Raw genomic sequence first — 19,388 nt, 5'->3', positions numbered from 1 at the left:
AGCGGGCCCGTGCAGAGGAAAGTAGGTCCCTCCCAGATTGCGATGGCCTGCCGATCGGTGGCCCATGATCACGGGCCTGGCCACCGCTGAGGCCCCCCCCCCCGGAGTCAGATACCCCCCGCCCCCCCTCCAGGACCGCCACCGTGGTCGCGGGTCCCAGCTCCCGCCGGATGGTACCACATGTAAACCACGCCGGCGGGAATTCGGCCGATCGACCGTCTCCGCGGGACTGGCGGGTCCGCAGAGAATCACGGAAGCGCCATCGCGCCGGATTTCCGGCATGAACGGCAATTCTCAGTCCCCGCGCCGGGCGCGATCCCAGCACGGAGGGTCGGAGAATCCCGCCCCACATTTTCACAACACCAATACACATTTGCTGAAAAGCTGCGTCTATTTCATTAATTGCTGCAATAATTGGAGCATTTCTTTGACTTAAGAATATAGGCAAACCTTCTACGCTTTCTTAGGGTAATTCAAACAATGCAAATCAATCCAGACTCTTACATGTCTTGACAAACCTGTTCTCCTCTGATCAACTTTGAGAACGTTATTCATTTAATTTTAAGTAAGTTGGATGGCTCCATGTTCAGAGCTCTCTGCAGCAATTTATGACCATAGTTTATCATTAATAACTTACAAATTGTATCCATGTATGAGCCGTTTATAGTGTGTATCTGGAAGCACGCAGCGATTGTAAGAGGAATTGAGTCCATTAGTGTTTTGAAAAATATATCTCGGGTGCGTCTCAAGTGGCCATTGCAGAGCCTCTTTCCCCCCCCCCGTCACATGGGACTAGATTTTATGTTCCATCAATTGGTCGCACTGCCCACTCGCACAAATGTGAAATACGGTGTGATGATGCTGTGTCAGCAATAGGACGTTGTCACACGTCTCCTGAATTATGGAAGGTGGGCAGGAGTGGAAATCAGTAGTCCATCCATCATTTTGCAAGTTCTCATTAACAAGCTATTAGGCTTGATAACAACACAATCACCTTCGATTTTTCATTGCCCATTGCATTTCCCGGGCATTGGATGTGAAAGTGTGGGAGTGTTTCTTAGCAGCAATGACGAGGCAGCACAAGGGTAGATCGCTGGGACCAGAATCTACTGAGGAAAGTGGCAGCCTCTGTATGTTTTTTAAGCCGTCTTTTTGACCGTGCAATAAAAAATAATGACATTCTGAGAGCAGGTGCTTTTGCAATTCTAGCCATGGCTGACCTCTATTTGCGGCATTACTGACACGTGACATCCCATCTTACAGTGCTGATTTGGGGCAACGCCCCCTTTACTAATCTTATTGGTCTCCTTCTCATTGGACTGCCACTAATTGGCCATCCGATGCATCCAATGTGTTGAGTTGGGGTTGTGGGGAGGGGGTGTGTGATGGAGGACAGGGGCGAGCAGAGCTCTCCATTTCAGTTCCGTCTCCCCACCCTGTGGAGGAGTGTAAATTTCAACCTGTGAACTGAAATTACATGTTATTAACGTGAATATCACAACTTTCTCTTTCTTTTAACCAAAACAAAATGTTTCTTGGATTTCCATAAAATTGTTACATTTTATTTTTGCTGTTTCTTAAAGGTAATCTGCAATCTCTAACTAACGGTTAACTGCAGTTTACCCCAATGCCTTTTTGAAATGTTGCATAGTGGAAATTTAGGAATAGCATTGAATAATTTTATGCTTTCAATGTTTGAGATTTTTATTTTGCAAGTGCATTTTACAGTTTGTGCCACAATTTAAAATATTTGTGTTAATGTATTTCAGGCAACTTTTCTTCTCCATTTTATGAAACTGGAATGTATTGTTCCCGTTATAAATCCAGCACCAGTTTCTAGGCTTTATATGTTTGAAATAAATGCTTTATTAGTTAATAATGAATTGCACCTTTTAACTCTTGTTTTTACTGCTACTATCAAACAGGTCGGCTCTGTACACAACTGCAGTTGATGACCTCTGATCGCTCTGCACGTCTTATTAAAGAGCTGGTGAACGCTTGCTGGCCTGGGAGAGAGATGATGGTGCAGTGGTCGCCAAGAAATGTACAGAGGAGACACCCACCTATGTCATGGCTGACTACTGTATGGCGATATCTGTATCACAACTTCCCTGAAGACCTGTCTCTGTTTGAGGAATTGCCATTGATCCCTAAGACGCCGTTAGATGAAGCTCAAACCACAGTCAATCTTTTACGTCTCCGCGCTCCGTCCCCCATAATCATGGAATCGGACCAAGAGACCCAACTTCCTGAGCTCCTACCAGATATTATTGAAAAACTTGGAGGGGTTGTCATTAGTGAACTAGACCCGTGTTTGCAGCACCCTCTTATGAAAAAATACATCCATTCTCCTCTACCGAGCACCTTGTTGCAGATCATGGGTAAGGCAGCACCACAAAAGATTTTCAGTCAGGTTATGTTACTACCTCCAACACACAAAGTTGCATTGAGATGTTTCTTAGCTAGTTTGCCGGAAGTGAATGAGCGAGACAAGAAAATTCTTCAGGAACTGATGATCTTTAACAAAGTTGAGCCAACTTCTGAGAAAAGCAGCAAAAGTTTTATCGCGCTAAAAGGCAGTAAAGTCTTACATCACACTGCAAAACTTCCACCTGACATACGGCTGTCCATTCCGGTAGTAAATTGCAGCGATGAAGCTTCTATTCGGCTAGTTACCTTACTAAAACTTGAACAATTAAAAAGTACAGACTGCCTAAAGATTATATTGCAAGATATTGAAAAAAGCTTTTACTCCAGTAAGGACATCACCGATATTGTGATTTGGATTCTCATCAATTTAGCTTTCCTCAAGGATGAAAATGTTTTGTTTATTGAATGGCTGAAGTCCTTGAAATTTATTTCTACTTCTCAGGGAAGATTAATGTCAGCTAACGAATTGTTTGATCCTGAAATAGAAACATTACAGAACTTGTTTTATGCTGATGAAAAAACTTTTTTCCCACCTGATAGCTTTACCTCAACTCCAGATACCTTACATGCTTTGAGACAGATAGGCTTGAAAAATGAAGATCAGTTAAGCGAAAAAGAAGTTGTACAAGTGGCCAAAAGAATCGAGGTGCTGCAGAGCAGTAGCAAAGTCAAGCATGATCTGGTCATCAGAAAAGCTAAAACATTACTTGCAATTCTGCACAGACAGAAGAGTTTACTGATTTCAGTTGAAACCAAGGCAATGATGCAAAAGTTAAAATGGGTTCCAGTTTGCAAGAAACGTCCTCTAAATTACCCTCAGTCCCTAGCTTGGAAAGGAGACGTATTAAGTTTTCACAAGGCATGTGAAATGCGAGATTTATCCGAAGCAGTGTTGTTGGGCTCTGCAGTACCCCTTGTGGAGGACGTCTCGTTGGAAGTTAGAAAATTGTTTGGCTTTTCCACAGAGCCCAGTCTGAGTAAGGTGTTAGGGCACTTGAAAAATGTTGTTGATTGGCACACTTCCAAGGATTTCAATGATGATGAATGGTACCAGTTTCAACACTTCCTGCTTGATATTTATGAATATATGCAGGGCCACCTGGACAAAGGTAAAGAAGGGTTCAAATCATTGGTGTTTCCCTGGGTGTGGACAGGCAAGGTCTTTTCTGTTCCTGGACAAGTCGCTATAAAACCAATTCAAGATCTCGATCTTGAGCCTTACCTATATATCCTTCCAAAAACCATGGCAAAATATCACAAATTGTTTACATTTTTTGGAGCACTAAAAGAAATAAATAATGAGCACATCCTCAATATTGTCCGAAGTATCAAACAGCAGTGTGCTGATGAAACCAGTAAACCGGAAAGTAAACAAAACCTACTTCTGGTACTGAACATCTTAAGATGGATGTACAGTAATCAGATCACGGTTAATCTTGATACTCCAATACCTATCCATTATAGTAAAGATCCCAACAGATTGGTAATGGAACCAATTCACAATTGTAGCTACTGTGACATCAAAGTAGATGACCTTAATGACTTGCTTGATGATTCCTTAGAACCCATCTACTTGGTACATGAGGACATCCCTATGAAAATGGCTCAAGCGCTGCGAGTGCCGTGCCTCAGTACCAGACTCATTAACCCAGAGAACCTGGGCTTTGAGCAGTCTGGACAGAGAGAGCCACTCACAGTGCGCATCAGAAACATTCTTGAAGAATACCCATCAGTTGCAGACATCTTTAAGGAGTTGCTACAAAATGCAGATGATGCTGAGGGAACCGAATGTAGCTTCCTGATTGATATGCGAAGAAATGCAGATATCCGAGAGAACCTTCTCGATCCAGGGATGGCAGTGTGCCACGGGCCTGCCCTATGGTCATTCAACAACTCTGATTTCACAGATTCAGACTTCGTCAACATAACCAGACTGGGTGGATCACTGAAGAGGAGTGAGGTTGACAAAGTCGGCAAATTTGGACTTGGTTTCAACTCTGTTTATCATGTTACAGACATCCCTATAATTTTGAGCCGTGAATTCATGATAATGTTTGATCCAAATATTAATCATTTGGGAAAGCATATCCGTGACAAAACAAACCCTGGGATAAAAATCAATTGGAACAAACACCAGAAGAGGTTAAGAAAGTTTCCCAATCAGTTCAGGCCATTTGTGAATGTTTTTGGTTGTGACTTACCCTTGACCATTGAAAAACCCTTCTGCTATTTGGGTACTCTCTTCAGACTTCCTTTCAGAGTCGAGGAGGAGGCATTAGTCAGTGAAATTAGCAGTGTTTTCTACAATACAGCAGACATCTATTCCCTGGTTGATGAGTTTAGCCTGTGTGGTCACAGACTTATTCTCTTCTCTCAAAATGTAAGCACCATGTTCTTAAAGTACCTCAAAGCAGATGAACCTGACCCGAGCTTGGCACAGACCATCATTGCCATGAAGAAAATTGTTTGTTTGTCAAAAGCTGTGTCGACGCCGATGAACATTTTAAAGGAGGCTGCAATACTGATGAAAGTACTTGCTAGTACAAGACAGCTTCCTTCTGAAGCACCTAAATGTGCTTGCATCGTGCAAATTGTGGTCGATGAATTTTTTCAGGTATTCCGAAGGATTGCTGATCTTCAGTCACCACTATTCAGAGGCCCAGAAGACGAGGCTGTACCTTTCTTTGAAGTTTCAGCCAAGTCGGCTCAGAGTAGAAAGGTAAATGAAGAGTCGCCACAAAAAGTGACTGAATCCACTACTTGGCTGATATGTTCGTGCATGGATACTGGAGAGGCACTGATATTTTCACTGCAAGAGTGTGGGAGGGGATTAGGACTTGTCCCTTGTGGGGCTGTTAGTGTTTTGCTATCTGAAACAGAAGACAATAAATGGAGCATTAAAACAAACGGTAGCGCTTATGGAGAAGTGTTCTGTTATTTGCCTTTGAGAATCAAAACTGGATTACCAGTGCATATCAATGGTTGCTTTGCAGTTTCATCCAATCGAAAAGAAATCTGGAAAACAGACACAAAAGGGAGGTGGAACATGATATTTATGAGACATGTGATCGTTCAGGCATATTTAGAAGCGCTTGCTGTGCTACGAGACATGGCTGTTAATGCAGAACTTGTTGATTACAACTACTATACCCTGTGGCCTGATATTGCCATGGTTCATGATGACTTTGCTGTGGTGTGGCAAGGCCTTTATGAGGATATTGCCAAAGGAAGAGGAAACAAGCTGACCGAGGTGTTCTCAGATGGAACTTCCTGGGTTTCGATCAAAAATATTAGGTTTTTGGATGATGCTTTGCTTCACAGACCAGTCGTTGGGCCTGTGGCTTTCAAGATCCTTTTGAAGTTCCTCAAGAAGGCTGAACCTCAACCATTGTGTGCTGTGGAGCTTCCATCTTGGGTTAGGGCTGGTTTTGAAGAGGCAGGATGCAAGAATATATTACTGGAAAACACATTTTCTGAGAAGCAGTTTTTCATAGAGGCATTTTTTCCGTACATTGAAGAGATTGAGGCAGAACTACGAGATCCTTTGATGCTTTATATTCTTGATGAAAAGGTATTGGAACTTTCAGCGTATTTACGTGTTACTCATTGTGTACCATCTTCAGGGGAGCACCAACAGTTGACAGTTCCTTCAAGACTTATCCATCCAGAAGGTCGAGTTGCTAAGCTATATGAGACAAGTGATGGGCGATTCCCTTGTGGAACTACGCAAGACTATTTGAACCCAGTCCGTTTAGTAAAGCTGGTACAACTTGGCATGATTAAGGACGACATCGCATGGGAGGATTTACTAGAACGGGCAGAGTCGGTGGCAGTGCTGAATCAAAGTGACCATGCAGCTGGTTGCCAACGTAGCAGCATCATATTAAGTTTAATTGAAGAGAAAGTAAAGTTTCGGGATCACAGATCCAAAGACTTTGCTGAGAGATTTCAGTCTACACCTTTCCTACCTTTTCTCAAAAAGCCTCCTGGTTTCTCGTTGCATTGGAAAGGGAATGATTTTCGGCCTGAAACCATGTTTGCAGCAAAGGAGGTTTATACAGCTGAGTACCAGGATGTAGTTTGTCTTCTGCATCCTATTCTAAATGAAAATCCTCCCAGTAAAGGATGTGGTCCACTCTCTACCGGTGTTAAAGATATCTTTGGGTTGCTAAAAAAGCCACCTATTCTTGTAGTGTTAGATCAGTTGAAGAAAGTAGCTACTTCCTTCGATGGCATTACTCTCTGCCAAGAGAGCATCACAAACGCTTGCTACAAATATCTTCATGAAGCCATGCTCAAGAATGAAACTGTAAAGTCGCAGATCAATGAGGAGCTGCAGAATTTTAATTTTGTTCTGGTTGAAAACACCTATGTTGAGTCAGCGAAGGTTGCATTCCACCTCAATTTTGACGCAACCCCTTACCTGCACCAGCTCCCAAATAAGTACAGGAACAATTTCCGTGAGTTCTTTGAAAAGCTGGGAGTCCAATCCTCATTCACTGTGGAAGACTTTGCATCTGTCTTGCAAGTTTTAAAAACCGAATGTGCCCAGGAACCTCTAAGTGAATCAAATTTTCAACTTTGCAGAAGAATTATTAGCGAAGGTGTCTGGGGTCTCATTAGAGAGAAAAATCGTGACTACTGCAAGAGAAAATACGGAACCCTTCTGTTACCAGATGGTGATCGGTCCCTTGTTCCCGCTAAATCTCTGTGTTACAATGATTGTCCGTGGATACGAGTGAGCGATAAAACTGTGAAATACTGCCATCCTGACATACCAAGAGAGGTAGCTGTTAAACTTGGAGCGCTACCAAAGCGCCACAAAGCTCTGGAGCGTTATGCATCTAATATTTGCTTTGCACCCCTTGGCAGTGAATTTGGACAGAAAGAGAAACTAACCAGCAGGATTAAGAGCATTCTCAATGCTTATCCTTCTGAGAAAGAAATGCTGAAGGAGCTACTTCAGAATGCAGATGATGCCAAAGCCACTGAAATCTACTTCATCTTTGACCCTAGGCAACATCCAGGAGATCGAATCTTTGACGAGAAGTGGGCACCCCTTCAAGGTCCTGCAATTTGTGTGTACAACAACCAACCATTCACAGAAGACGATATTCGAGGGATTCAGAACCTTGGAAGGGGGACAAAGGAAGGGAATCCGGGTAAGACTGGGCAGTATGGAATAGGATTCAATTCCGTGTACCATATAACAGATTGCCCAGCGTTTATTTCTGACAATGATGTACTCTGCATATTTGATCCCCATGCAAGGTATGCTCCCGGATCTACCAATGTTAGCCCTGGGCGCATGTTTAGAGATTTGGATTCGGACTTCAGAACCCAATTTACTGACGTACTGAACCCATTTCTGGGCAACCTTTTCAAACTCGAAAATGCTACAATGTTTAGGTTTCCAGTAAGAAATGCCGAGATGGCCAAAATATCTGAAATCTGTCAAGTTCCCGTGTCGGATCAAATGGTACAGAATCTTTTGGACAAACTGCGGAGTGATGGAGCTGAACTTCTAATGTTTTTAAATCACATGGAGAAGATTTCCATCTGTGATATTGAAAAGACAACTGGGAAGCTAAACGTTCTGTATTCTGTGAAAGCCAAAATTACAGATGGCGACAGGTTGAAGCGGAAGCAGTTTCATGTATCTGTACTGGATAGTGTAAATAGAAGGAAGCAACTTAGCCAGATACCGGTTCAACAGATCACCTACACGATGGACATTGAAGATTCTGAAGGCAATCTTACAACCTGGCTGGTCTGTAACCGATCAGGTTTCTCTAATATTGAGAAAGTTTCAAAGACTGTTATATCAGCTCACAAAAACAAAGATATAACACTCTTCCCCCGAGGAGGGGTTGCTGCCTGCATCAGTCATAATTACAAAAAGCCTCACAGGGCTTTCTGCTTTCTGCCGTTGTCATTGGAAACAGGATTACCTGTCCATGTGAACGGGCACTTTGCTTTGGATTCGGCCAGGAGAAATTTGTGGCGGGATGACAATGGTGTTGGAGTGCGTAGCGATTGGAACAATAACCTCATGACGACGTTGATTGCTCCAGCCTACGTGGAGTTGCTGGTGCAGATACGGAAGCGCTACTTTCTAGGTTCGGACCCAACAATAACAGTCTTGCAAAATACACCCACTCATGTTTTGAAGGATTTAATGAAAAAATTTATGACCTTCTTTGCTGCCAACAAACCTGACATACAGCCAGATTGGTACTGCCTTGTGAGATCTGTCTATTGTTGTCTTCATGACGACCTCAAGCGTCTTCTTCCAGTAGTGCGGATACCAAATGCAGACAGTGGAGAACTGCAGCCTACAATTTTTATTAGCTGGGTGAATACCTCCCTAACGAACAGAAACAGATCATTCTTTGACAATTTGCTCCAAGACGAACTGCAACACATGAAAAGCACAGAATATAATATTGCAGTACGGAAAACCATTGCTGAAAATGTTTACAGGCTCAAAAACCTTCTACTTGACATAGGTTTTAACTTAGTCTACAGCTCTGATGAAACTTCCAACATTTACCACTGTTTCGAGGAATCAGGAATTCCAGTGCAGTATGTAACACCTGCTGATGTCCGAGACTTCTTGCACTCATTTACATCTCCTGATTCAAGCTGTCACCTCGGGAAGTTACCATGTCGATTACACCAAACTACCTTGAAGCTCTTTCACAACTTGAAACTTCTGGTTGACTACTGCTTCAAAGATTCAGAAGAGAATGAGATTCGAGTGGAAGGGCTCCCTCTTCTCATCACTCTAGATAATGTTCTGCAAGTGTTTGACGCAAAACGGCCAAAGTTCCTGACAACCTACCATGAGTTGATTCCATCGCGTAAAGAGCTATTTATGAACACACTTTATATGAAGTACAATAACATCCTGCTCAATTGTGGTGTTGCAAAAGCTTTTGATATTAGCAGCTTTGCTGAGTTGCTATCATTTGTGCTGCCAAGAGATTACAGAACCAGAACTGTTGTGAAGTGGAAAGACAACTTTGGAAGTGAATCCTGGTTGAAAAACTGCTGGCATTTTATTAGTGATGCAATTTCTGTTAAGGAAGGTGAGGCAGAGATTAGACCAACATTTGAAACTATCACGGAGGTATTAAGAGACTGGGCTTTGTTGCCTGGTACAAAATTCACCATTTCCAGCAACAGGATGCTCGTGCCAGAGAGCGATGTTTTAGTACCTCTCAGTTTAATGAATGTCTCCATCTATCCAAATGCCCAGAATGATAAAGTCTTCAATACACTGATGAAAGCAGGCTGCATTCAACTAGCATTGAGTAAAATTTGCTCTAAAGAGAACATTTTAGTCTCACAGCTGGCTTTGCACATGGCAAATGTTGAGAGCCCTGAAAGCATTCTAAAGGCTCTTGATTATATGATCCGAACATCAATGCTAAGGGCAGACCACTTGTCTGACAATGACTTTGAAGTGCTTCTAATGTACTTCAATAGCAACTTGAAACAACTGACAGCCCAAGATGACATAAGGATACTGAAGTCTCTGCCTTGCTATAAGGCCATTAATGGTAACTACGTTAGTATTTTGAAATATGGGTCATGCTTTGTTCTGACGAAGAGCATTCCTCTAACTGGAATAGACAGATGGGCACTGTCTGCATCCTTTGCATTTCTTGCAGACAATCCCCATCTGAAGGATCTGTATGCTTTCCTCGACTGTGCTCATGTGGATGATCTTGAGGTATATTTGAAGCACTTGCTGCCAAAATTCGATAACCTGTCCAGTTCAGCGAAGATTGAGCATCTAGTACATTTGAAGAAGAAACTTTGCAACCTCGATGAAGGTACAACAATCAGGGAGCAACTGTTTGAAAAACTTGACGGTCTTGCAATTATTCCAGACTCATCCTACCGCTTAAAGGCTACAAAGAATTTTTACGACAGAACAGAAAATGTGTTTCAGGTTATGCTGCCAGAAAATGCTTTCATTTCTCAAGATTTTTTTCGGAAACTGGAACAAGTTGAGAAACCTAAGAACCATGCTGCATTCCTTACATCGTGGATAACATTCTTTCGAAACATAGGATTGAAGTACATAGTCTCCCAACAACAGCTGTTGCAGTTTGCTAAGGAGGTTGGAGCTCGTGCTCAATCAGAGAACTGGTCCAAGGAAACAATCCAGAACACGGTCGATGTCCTGTTAAATCATATATTTCAAGAAAGGACAGACCTCTATTCTGGAAATTTTCTGCAGGACCTTTCATTGATTCCGTTCATCTATCCAGAACGTGCCCAAGCAGATCTCTTGAAACTCCATCCTCAATTTCAAGAATTAAATGGGATTCTCCCTCTAATACGGTTCAGTGGGTCTCAGGTCAGTCCCAAATTCAAACAATCTGATGTAATGCAATTGTTGTGGACATCGTGCCCACTTCTCCCAGAAAAGGCAATACCTTCAAGTATTAAGGAGCAAGAAGGTAGCAAACTTGCCAATCAGGAACAGGTAGAGGAAGTTCTGGCAATGCTAAATGTCAGTTTGGACCCTCCGCCTGACAAAGTCATTAGCAACTGCAAAAATATCTGTAACATAGCCTCTCCAGAAGATGATATGATAAAAACAAGAGTCAAGGCCTTACGCAGTACTTACGAATTCCTGAATGCAGAAAAAATAGATTTCCGTTTCCACCTTCGAGGTGTTGCCTTTGTTATGGTTGAAGATGGGTGGAAATTACTTAAACCTGAAGAGGTTGTAATAAATCTTGAGAATGAGTCCGATTTTAAACCATACCTCTACAAGTTGCCATTAGAACTAGGCACTTTCCACCAATTGTTCAAATGTCTGGGTACAGAAGACATTGTTTCAACCAAACAGTACGTTGAGGTTCTTGGACGTATATTTAAAATATCTGAAGGGAAACAGCTAGAGCCAAATGAAATGCGAACTGTCAAAAGAGTTGTTTCTGGACTATTTAAGAGCCTTCAGAATGACCCGATAAAGGTCAGGCTTGATCTTGACAATGTTCGCGAATTAGGGCTGTATCTTCCAAGTAACGATGGGCGATTAACAAAGTCAAATATACTGGTGTTTGATGATGCTCCCCATTATAAGAGCCGAATGCAGGGTAATGTGGGTGTTCTAATGCTTGTGGATCTTAGCCAGTGTTACCTGGGCAAAGACCATGCCTTTCATACAAAACTAATCATGCTGCTTCCGTCCAAACTGAGACCAAGGTTACTTAGCGGAATCTTGGAAGAGATCCTGGATGAGGAAACACCCAAAATATGTCAATTTGGAGCACTCTGTTCACTGCAGGGTCGTCTTCAATTGCTGCTCTCTTCTGAACAGTTTATCACAGGTCTCATTCGGATAATGAAACATGAAAATGACAATGCCTATCTAGCGAATGAGGAAAAAGCCAGTCGACTCTGCAAGGCCTTGCGTGAGGGGTTGAAAGTTTCTTGTTTTGAGAAGCTGCAGACAAGCCTTCGAGTAAAAGGATGTAGCCCAATCCCTCACAGTAAGAGTGAAACATTAGCATTCCTGAAGAGATATGGAAATGCAGTGATCCACCTGTACATCCAGCATGCCGAGAGCAAGGATATCAATTTTCTTTTAGCCCTAGCAATGACCCTTAAAACTGCAACTGACAACTTGATTTTAGATACCTCCTACCTGATAGCCATGCTTGGCTGCAATGACATCTACAGAATCAATGAGAAACTTGACAATTTAGGTGTTAAGTATGATTCCTCTACTGAACCTTCAAAACTTGAATTGCCTCTGCCAGGCACACCCATACCAGCGGAAATCCATTACTTACTCCTCATGGACCCTATGAATGTATTCTACCCAGGAGAATATGTTGGCTATCTTGTTGACGCTGAAGGTGGTGACATATATGGATCATACCAGCCAACCTATACTTACGCCATTATTGTACAAGAAGTAGAAAGGGAAGGAGATGTAAATTCTAGCTTTTTGGGAAAATATTTCCAAATTGATATTGGCTACAGCGAGTATAAAATTGTAAGCTCTCTTGATCTGTATAAGTTTTCACGACCTGACGAAAGTTCCCAAGGAAGAGATAGTACGCCGACTACACCCACAAGTCCCACAGAATGCCTTTCACCAGGCCTCAGGCCAATTCCTCCCCATTTTCCTGGGAGGGAAAGCCACAGAGTACCAACATCAAAGCACCAGTCTCCAAGGAAGATTAAGCTACATGCTTTGCCTGAAATCCTTCGAGAAGTCACAGCAGTGTTGGAGCAGGCTTGGAGGCTACCTGAGCCAGAAAGGAAAAAGATTATCCGGCGGTTATACCTCAAGTGGCATCCCGATAAAAATGCGGAGAATCTGGAGATTGCGACAGAGGTCTTTAAGCATCTGCAAAATGAAATCAACAGGCTGGAAAAGCAAGGTCTTGGAGGCTCTGAATTTAGCTCTGATAGAGCATCAAGAAGAACTTATTCCTCTTCGTCTGCTCGGTTCCAATCTGAGAAATTTTCATTTCAGAGATTTTATACTTCATGGAACCAGGAAGCAACGAGCCATAAGTCTGACCGGCAGCATTTTAAAGGGAGGTTTGCTTCAGCGCCAGGATCATCACACTCCTCACGATTCTTTGTCCCTCCAACTTACAAAACCGTGGGCAATCCCATAGAGGCACGAAGATGGCTCAGGCAAGCTCGGGCAAACTTCTCCGCGGCCAGAAATGACTTGCATAAGAATGCCAATGAGTGGGTGTGTTTCAAGTGTTACTTAGCAGCAAAACTCGCTTTGATCGCAGCTGAATATGCAGTTAAAGGAAAGTCTGACAAAGATGTCAAACCGATTGCGCTTGCACAGAAAGTGGAGGAATACAGTCAAAGTCTGATAGGACTTACAACTGATGTAAATACTCTGGAAGCGTATGGTGTTGACGGATTGAGGACCCGGTATCCTGATCTACTCCCTTTTCCCCTGATTCCAAATGATAAATTTACATCTGAAGTTGCAATGAGAGTGATGGAGTGCACCGCCCGCATCATCATAAAGCTGGAGAACTTCATTCAGCAAAAACTGTAAGATTGCACTCAGTGAGACTAACAAATACATGAACACTAACCAGGGAAAATGTTCATTGTAATCACATTTCTACTTGCTCCCAGCACTTAATGCAAAACATTTTGTTAACTGGGAAAAAGATTAACACGATCATCGAGAGTTTATTCTTTCTTTAACCTTCACACTTACCAATGTTCATTTAGCCTATTAAATTATTTTTGTTTTAAAGAAAAAATGAAACTGGTTATATTTAAAAGCTGAACTCAGACACAGTTCTCCAGCCAGAAATGTGTAATTTCCAGTAATATAAATGGACAGTTTAAGGTTGATTATATTGTCGGGGTGAAGCAATTCAACTGCATTTCCTCTACAGCACAGCACTCATTGCAGTGGTTCTGAGCCTAATGTGTTTTTGAAATGGAGAAAATACTTTTTATTTTATATATGCACCAAACAATACTAGTTAGTTTGCTTTTTGCAAGCTGTACATATGAAACTGCTGTAAGAAAAGAAAATGCAAAAAATGTGCTTTTATCGTGTAAAGTATCTGGAAAAAGATCATCTGATATGTCACCTTGATACAGAATAGCCCTCCTTTGGTGCAGAAGATTGCTTTCCACCATTGGTTCAATGAGCCATATAATACATAAGTGTAATTTCATTAAGGTCAGAATGTTCAACTATAAGCCATTTAAGGTCCTAAATAAATTACCATTCAGCAAAATATTTTTTTTTCTGGTAGAGAGCTCATATTAGTACTCTGATCATTTGTCTGCCATTGCCAACTGCTCAGTCTACTGATAAAATTATTCATGCCATTACTTAACCTCCAAATAAAACCTCCAAATGGCCATTGTATTATTCTGTGTGCTATTATATTTGAGAAAGGATTTTCCAGTTACTGTTACTTGCCTTGAGAGAGACGTCCTTCATTAAAAGTGATATTTCTCTTTCAAGTTTGTTCATTAACAAAATAGTCCCATGTCTAGGCGAGGCAGAGCATGATTGAAATAGTCTTTTCATGCATCATCTGATTGTGTCAGTGGTGAAACATTGTGATGTTTGATGTATTTTCATCAGCTGGAGCACTGCAGTACAGGGTAAAGCTCAAACAAGTCCAGCTGCTGCAAGTCAGCTGCTGTTCCCAATATAAATACAGGCGAGCTTACTTTACATTGTTTTAATGCCTTAAATTATTTCGACAGGTAACTTGCACTAGATTGATTGAAGAATTACTTAACCATGCTCCTTTTGTGGGGGGTGGGGGAGGGGGCTGTTAGAGGGTTACGATTTAATTTTCCTGTAATGCTTGCAGTTGAACTCCAAGTGGCTGTTATTATGCAAACAAGATTTTGCCAAATATATACAGTAGAGGTCTAGACACTACACATATTACACATTTTATAAGTCATCCCACAATGGGCTGGGTCCAAACATTGGACTACCAACAATTTGTCTCACACCATAGTTTTACAGAATTAATGAAATGTTAGCAACTTTTTACAGGTTTAAACCTGTAAATTCCATTTAATTGTATAATGAAAACAAAAACTCATTTTATACATGCAGCATTGTGCAATATTTCTGTTCTTCTGAGTGAGTACTTTCTGACCCAGATTTTCCAAAAAAAAACCACTTTCTTCACTTAAATCATCAGCGAGGCCTAAATGGGCAGATATATTTTTGACTACTTTGCATGACATTTTCATAGTCAATTTCTGCCATTCATTACGCAGATAAGGTGTGTTTCAATGTATTTTCAGTTTTCATTTTATATTACTGTATTAGTGAACAAATGGTTAAGGTGCTGGTCTGCATGTATATATTAATACGTTTTGTGTATTTTGTTTATGATGTATTCATATTTCTAGAAATTATCGAAGAGGTGGGTTAACTTGGTTGCCATTATTATGTTTGTAATTAATGTGATAACAGGATCTGCTTTTTATTTTTTTAGTTTTATATATAAATTAGCCATTTTATTTGGCATCCTATTTAATTGACTTGAAATGTGTTTTCCGTACTGGAAACATTTAGAACTAATGTTCAGGGTTTTTTTTTCTGACTTTTGAGTACTGTTCCAGCTTTTCTGCTGAAAGATGGTTAGCACTTTTTTTTTCTGTTGAAACGATAGATTGCCCTGTGCACCTGTAACACATTTTCCAGTATTACACTATCCAAGAGCAGGTGTAAGGGGAGATGGTAGCTGATGCATGATCAATGACCACTAAAGCGAGGTTGTAGTCCAACCGAAGGCTTTAATAAGCTAGATGTTTCCCCCAGCAGCTCAGGTACAGAAAGACAGCTGCTGGGGCGGCACGGGCTCTTATATCCCGCCTTGCAGGGCGGAGCTACCATACAGCTTGACCAATAGGAAACGTACAATATCTAACAATGGTGTTCCAGCATTCCCAGGTACCGTAATACCTCTACACAGACTACTACCACAGTAGCGTAGTGGTAATGTCACTCGACTAGAAATACAGCGGCCTAGGCTATGTTCTGGGGATGTGGGTTTGAATCCCACCACAGCAGCTGGTGGGGTTTGGATCTAAATTGAAAGATCAGTAATGATGACCACAAAACTATCATCGATTGTTGTAAAAGCCTGTCTGGTTCATTAATGTCCTTTAGGGAAGGAAATCTGCCGTCTTTACCTGGCCTACATGTGCCTCCAGATCCGCAGTAATGTGGTTGGCTCTTAACTGCCCTCAGAAATGGCCTGGCAGATCACTTAGTTCAAGGAGCAATTACACATGGGCAACAAATGCTGGTTTTGCCAGCAATACCCACATACCCTGAAAGAAAGAAAAATACATAAGCTTTCATGTTAACTCCCACTCTCTTCCTTGTGGAATCTATTGCATATTATTTCATGGTGTCGGCAGTCATTCCTATTGTTACATTCTCTCCGAGGAAAGAATTCTGTTTTTTAAGCACATTTTCTCCTAAAAGAGAAACTGTGGCAGAGTTAGCCACTATCTCTGACTAAGCACAATGTTCTATAAAGGTGGACAGTTCACTGCTTTCTAAGAACACATGTAATATCTGTGCAGATTTTCTACACATGGCGACATTTGAAGCAGGTGCTTTATATACACCGATTCTTGGTTGTACTTTGCTCATTTCTATTCTCTAGGGTTAGAATTTCACAACTGCTGACATAACTGTGTTGATGCATATGTCAGTGACTTTCAGCAGAAATATGTGCTCAGTACTCGGGATATTAAAACACAGTCAAGTCTGTGTAGCAGGTTAACCATTACATTTTCTTGACATTCAACAGCAACTTCAGTACTATTTAGATACACTGTACCATGATCACATGTAGAACATACCGTCTGAATCGATTTTGCTGTTGTGTATATTTGACAGAACTGTAACTGCAAGACTATGGTGTGATGTTTACTCGCAGCTGAAGAATGTGTACAGGCTGCTGTGATGAGAAATGCATTTTTGAAGAATGATTTTAGTACTGCTTCTGAATTTGGAGTTGAATAGCACTGTCAGCTGATGTACCAAGTACCAACTACAATAAAATAACTTCAGTAACAGCTGTCTCCTTTATTATAAGTTCTAGTATAATAACGATAAGATAACGCATGCTGCTTTTAATTGTATAATAATTTTGCTGCAAATCAATCTCTCCCTTATACACCACCATGGTTTTACTGGACTAGATTTACAATGTTCCCTCCTTTAATTCTTTCCCAGTTGTGAATAGTGACAAGCACCTACTTTCATGCACCCCAGGCTCAGCACAATCATAAATGTGTTGTCCAAGTATATCAAAGCAGTGTTTGTATTGGAAATAGTTTCCACCACATTGGAGGCTGGAGGGATACACTTCACTCTGTGATCTTTTCAAAATTAGATAGAAAGTAGAAGATTCTGTGAGCTGCCCCAGACAGAGAAAAAGCACTGGGGATGGAATTGCTTTTGGCTCTTCCTGGCCCCACAAAAATAATCCAAAATGTATCTATTTGATCACTGACCTGCGGTATCTTTTGATAAAACTGTCAATGTTACAACCGGGGTGCTGTGTATGTCGTAAGACATTAATTGACATAGTAAGAAGTCTTACAACGCCAGGTTGAAGTCCAACAGGTTTGTTTGGAATCACTAGCTTTCGGAGTGTAGCTCCTTCATCAGGTGAGTGAAGAGGTTGGTTACACAAGCACATATATAGACAAAGCCAATGATGCAAGATGATAACGAATGTAAATCTTTGCCGGTAAATTAAGACTTAATTCTCTGTTCCTTCGCTGATAAAATGGTAAAAGGCTGAGGCCTATCGCAGCCAGACACACACATGCTGCTTCTGTTTACTTAGATACGGTATCCCATTATGGACCTGCCTTTTAATTTATTCCTCAATTTGTTAATTTAATTTATTTCATTAACTCAAACGAAGCACATAGACACTGCCACCTTAGATCCGCTTGATACTTAATCCCACCTCCTAACCTGCTGCTGTGGGACCAGAAAAACATTCCGCTCTGCCTCCCACCCAATTTACAAAGTATGTCAATGAAACTCCCTCCAAATCAGTGGGATTTCACAATTTTTGCAATTCTTTCTGGAAGTCCACATAAATAATAAATAACATCCATGTACTAAAGTACATTTGCCAGTTATCTAATTTTAACTAAAGTTCTTAGGAAGAAATTTACGATATATCTGCCTTCTATTGACAAACACTGAACAAAAAGGTCATTGTATCTTTAATGCCACGACTGACTTGACATTCAGGTAAGCGTATCATTTTGTACTTCTGGGTTTGATGCAGCCTCCAGTGGTTATTTTTTTTGGCTGCTGTGCACACGGGAAAAGTGACATATACCATTCTTCTGCCAACATGCTGTGCTTCATTGCGATTGAGTTTGCCAAAGTGGGTCTGAAACATGTGCCGGACTCATTTCTGTTGAGACTGAATGGAAAAATATGTCTCACGCATGGTCATTCTGACATGGAGATCTGGCAGTTGTTAGTGATCTGAAAAGGTTCATTTTGAATAACAATACAGTGGAAACATGAAAAGTGTCACAATTCAAACTGAATTTGAAGCAACTAAAAAAAAAAACGGTCTTCCATTTTTGGCAGCAAGTGCTCCACGTTGAGCTGCCTGAAGGTGGCGCCAGTACACCATCTACGATGATTCACACATCAAGACAATTCAAAGGTATGATTGTTAGGAGTATAGACCAGAGAAAAAGTTAGCTTTGTGATAATGGTTTCCCCTTTTATAAGTTGAGGAGCAATTAACTGTTTATAAAAACAAAATACTGCGGATGCAGGAAATCTGAAATAAAGACAGAAAATCCTGAATAAAACCAGCAACCGCTTATTTTATTTGCACCGTATCTTGGTCATTTTAGTTTTGAAGCCATATTAAGTGACCTGTGCATTTCCTTAGCTTTTGAGTGTAAATTATTATTGGGTAAGAACATGTGAAGGTCCAATATGGTCGTGTTCAAGCCACGGCAGAAGTGTGCCACAAGACATATTGGTCAGTGTATCCTGCAGTCAGTTTATAATCATATAATTCTTCCTTTATCACAGAAAATAATTGAAGCGGAAATCATGGTGCCTTGTAAGACAAGCAGATGGACATTTGAAACGCAATGAAATATTGATTGGGCTTTTACACTGTCGGCCATTCACTTTTCACAACACTGGCCATCAAGTTGGATGAGGAACGGTTGAGGACTCTGGGACTGTACTCGTTGGGTGTTCTTATTGGGAGATCTTATTGAAACTTACAGGATACTGCGAGGCCTGGATAGACTGGACGTGGAGAGGATGTTTCCACTTGTAAAAAAAACTAGAACCAGAGGACACAATCTCAGACTAAAGGGACGATCCTTTAAAACAGAGATGAGTAATTTCTTCAGCCAGAGGGTAGTGAATCTGTGGA

General features: G+C 41.3%; 1 protein-coding gene across 2 annotated transcripts in view; it reads left to right on the top strand.

Moving 5' to 3' along the window:
- Positions 1–17,023, top strand: part of sacs (sacsin molecular chaperone) — a 155,715-nt gene extending 138,692 nt beyond the window's left edge. For both annotated transcript variants that reach the window (XM_072476859.1, XM_072476858.1), the window contains one exon: positions 1,926–17,023. In XM_072476859.1, the coding sequence (XP_072332960.1) occupies positions 1,926–13,492 (11,567 nt within the window). In that variant the 3' untranslated portion in view covers positions 13,493–17,023. The remainder of the gene's footprint in view (positions 1–1,925) is intronic.
- Positions 17,024–19,388: the final 2,365 nt, after the last annotated feature.

The sequence above is a fragment of the Scyliorhinus torazame genome, chromosome 15, assembly GCF_047496885.1.
Source record: "Scyliorhinus torazame isolate Kashiwa2021f chromosome 15, sScyTor2.1, whole genome shotgun sequence".
Lineage (NCBI taxonomy): Eukaryota > Metazoa > Chordata > Chondrichthyes > Carcharhiniformes > Scyliorhinidae > Scyliorhinus > Scyliorhinus torazame.
Note: the sequence above shows the minus strand (reverse complement) of the source record. Positions and strands in the feature narration are given on the sequence as shown.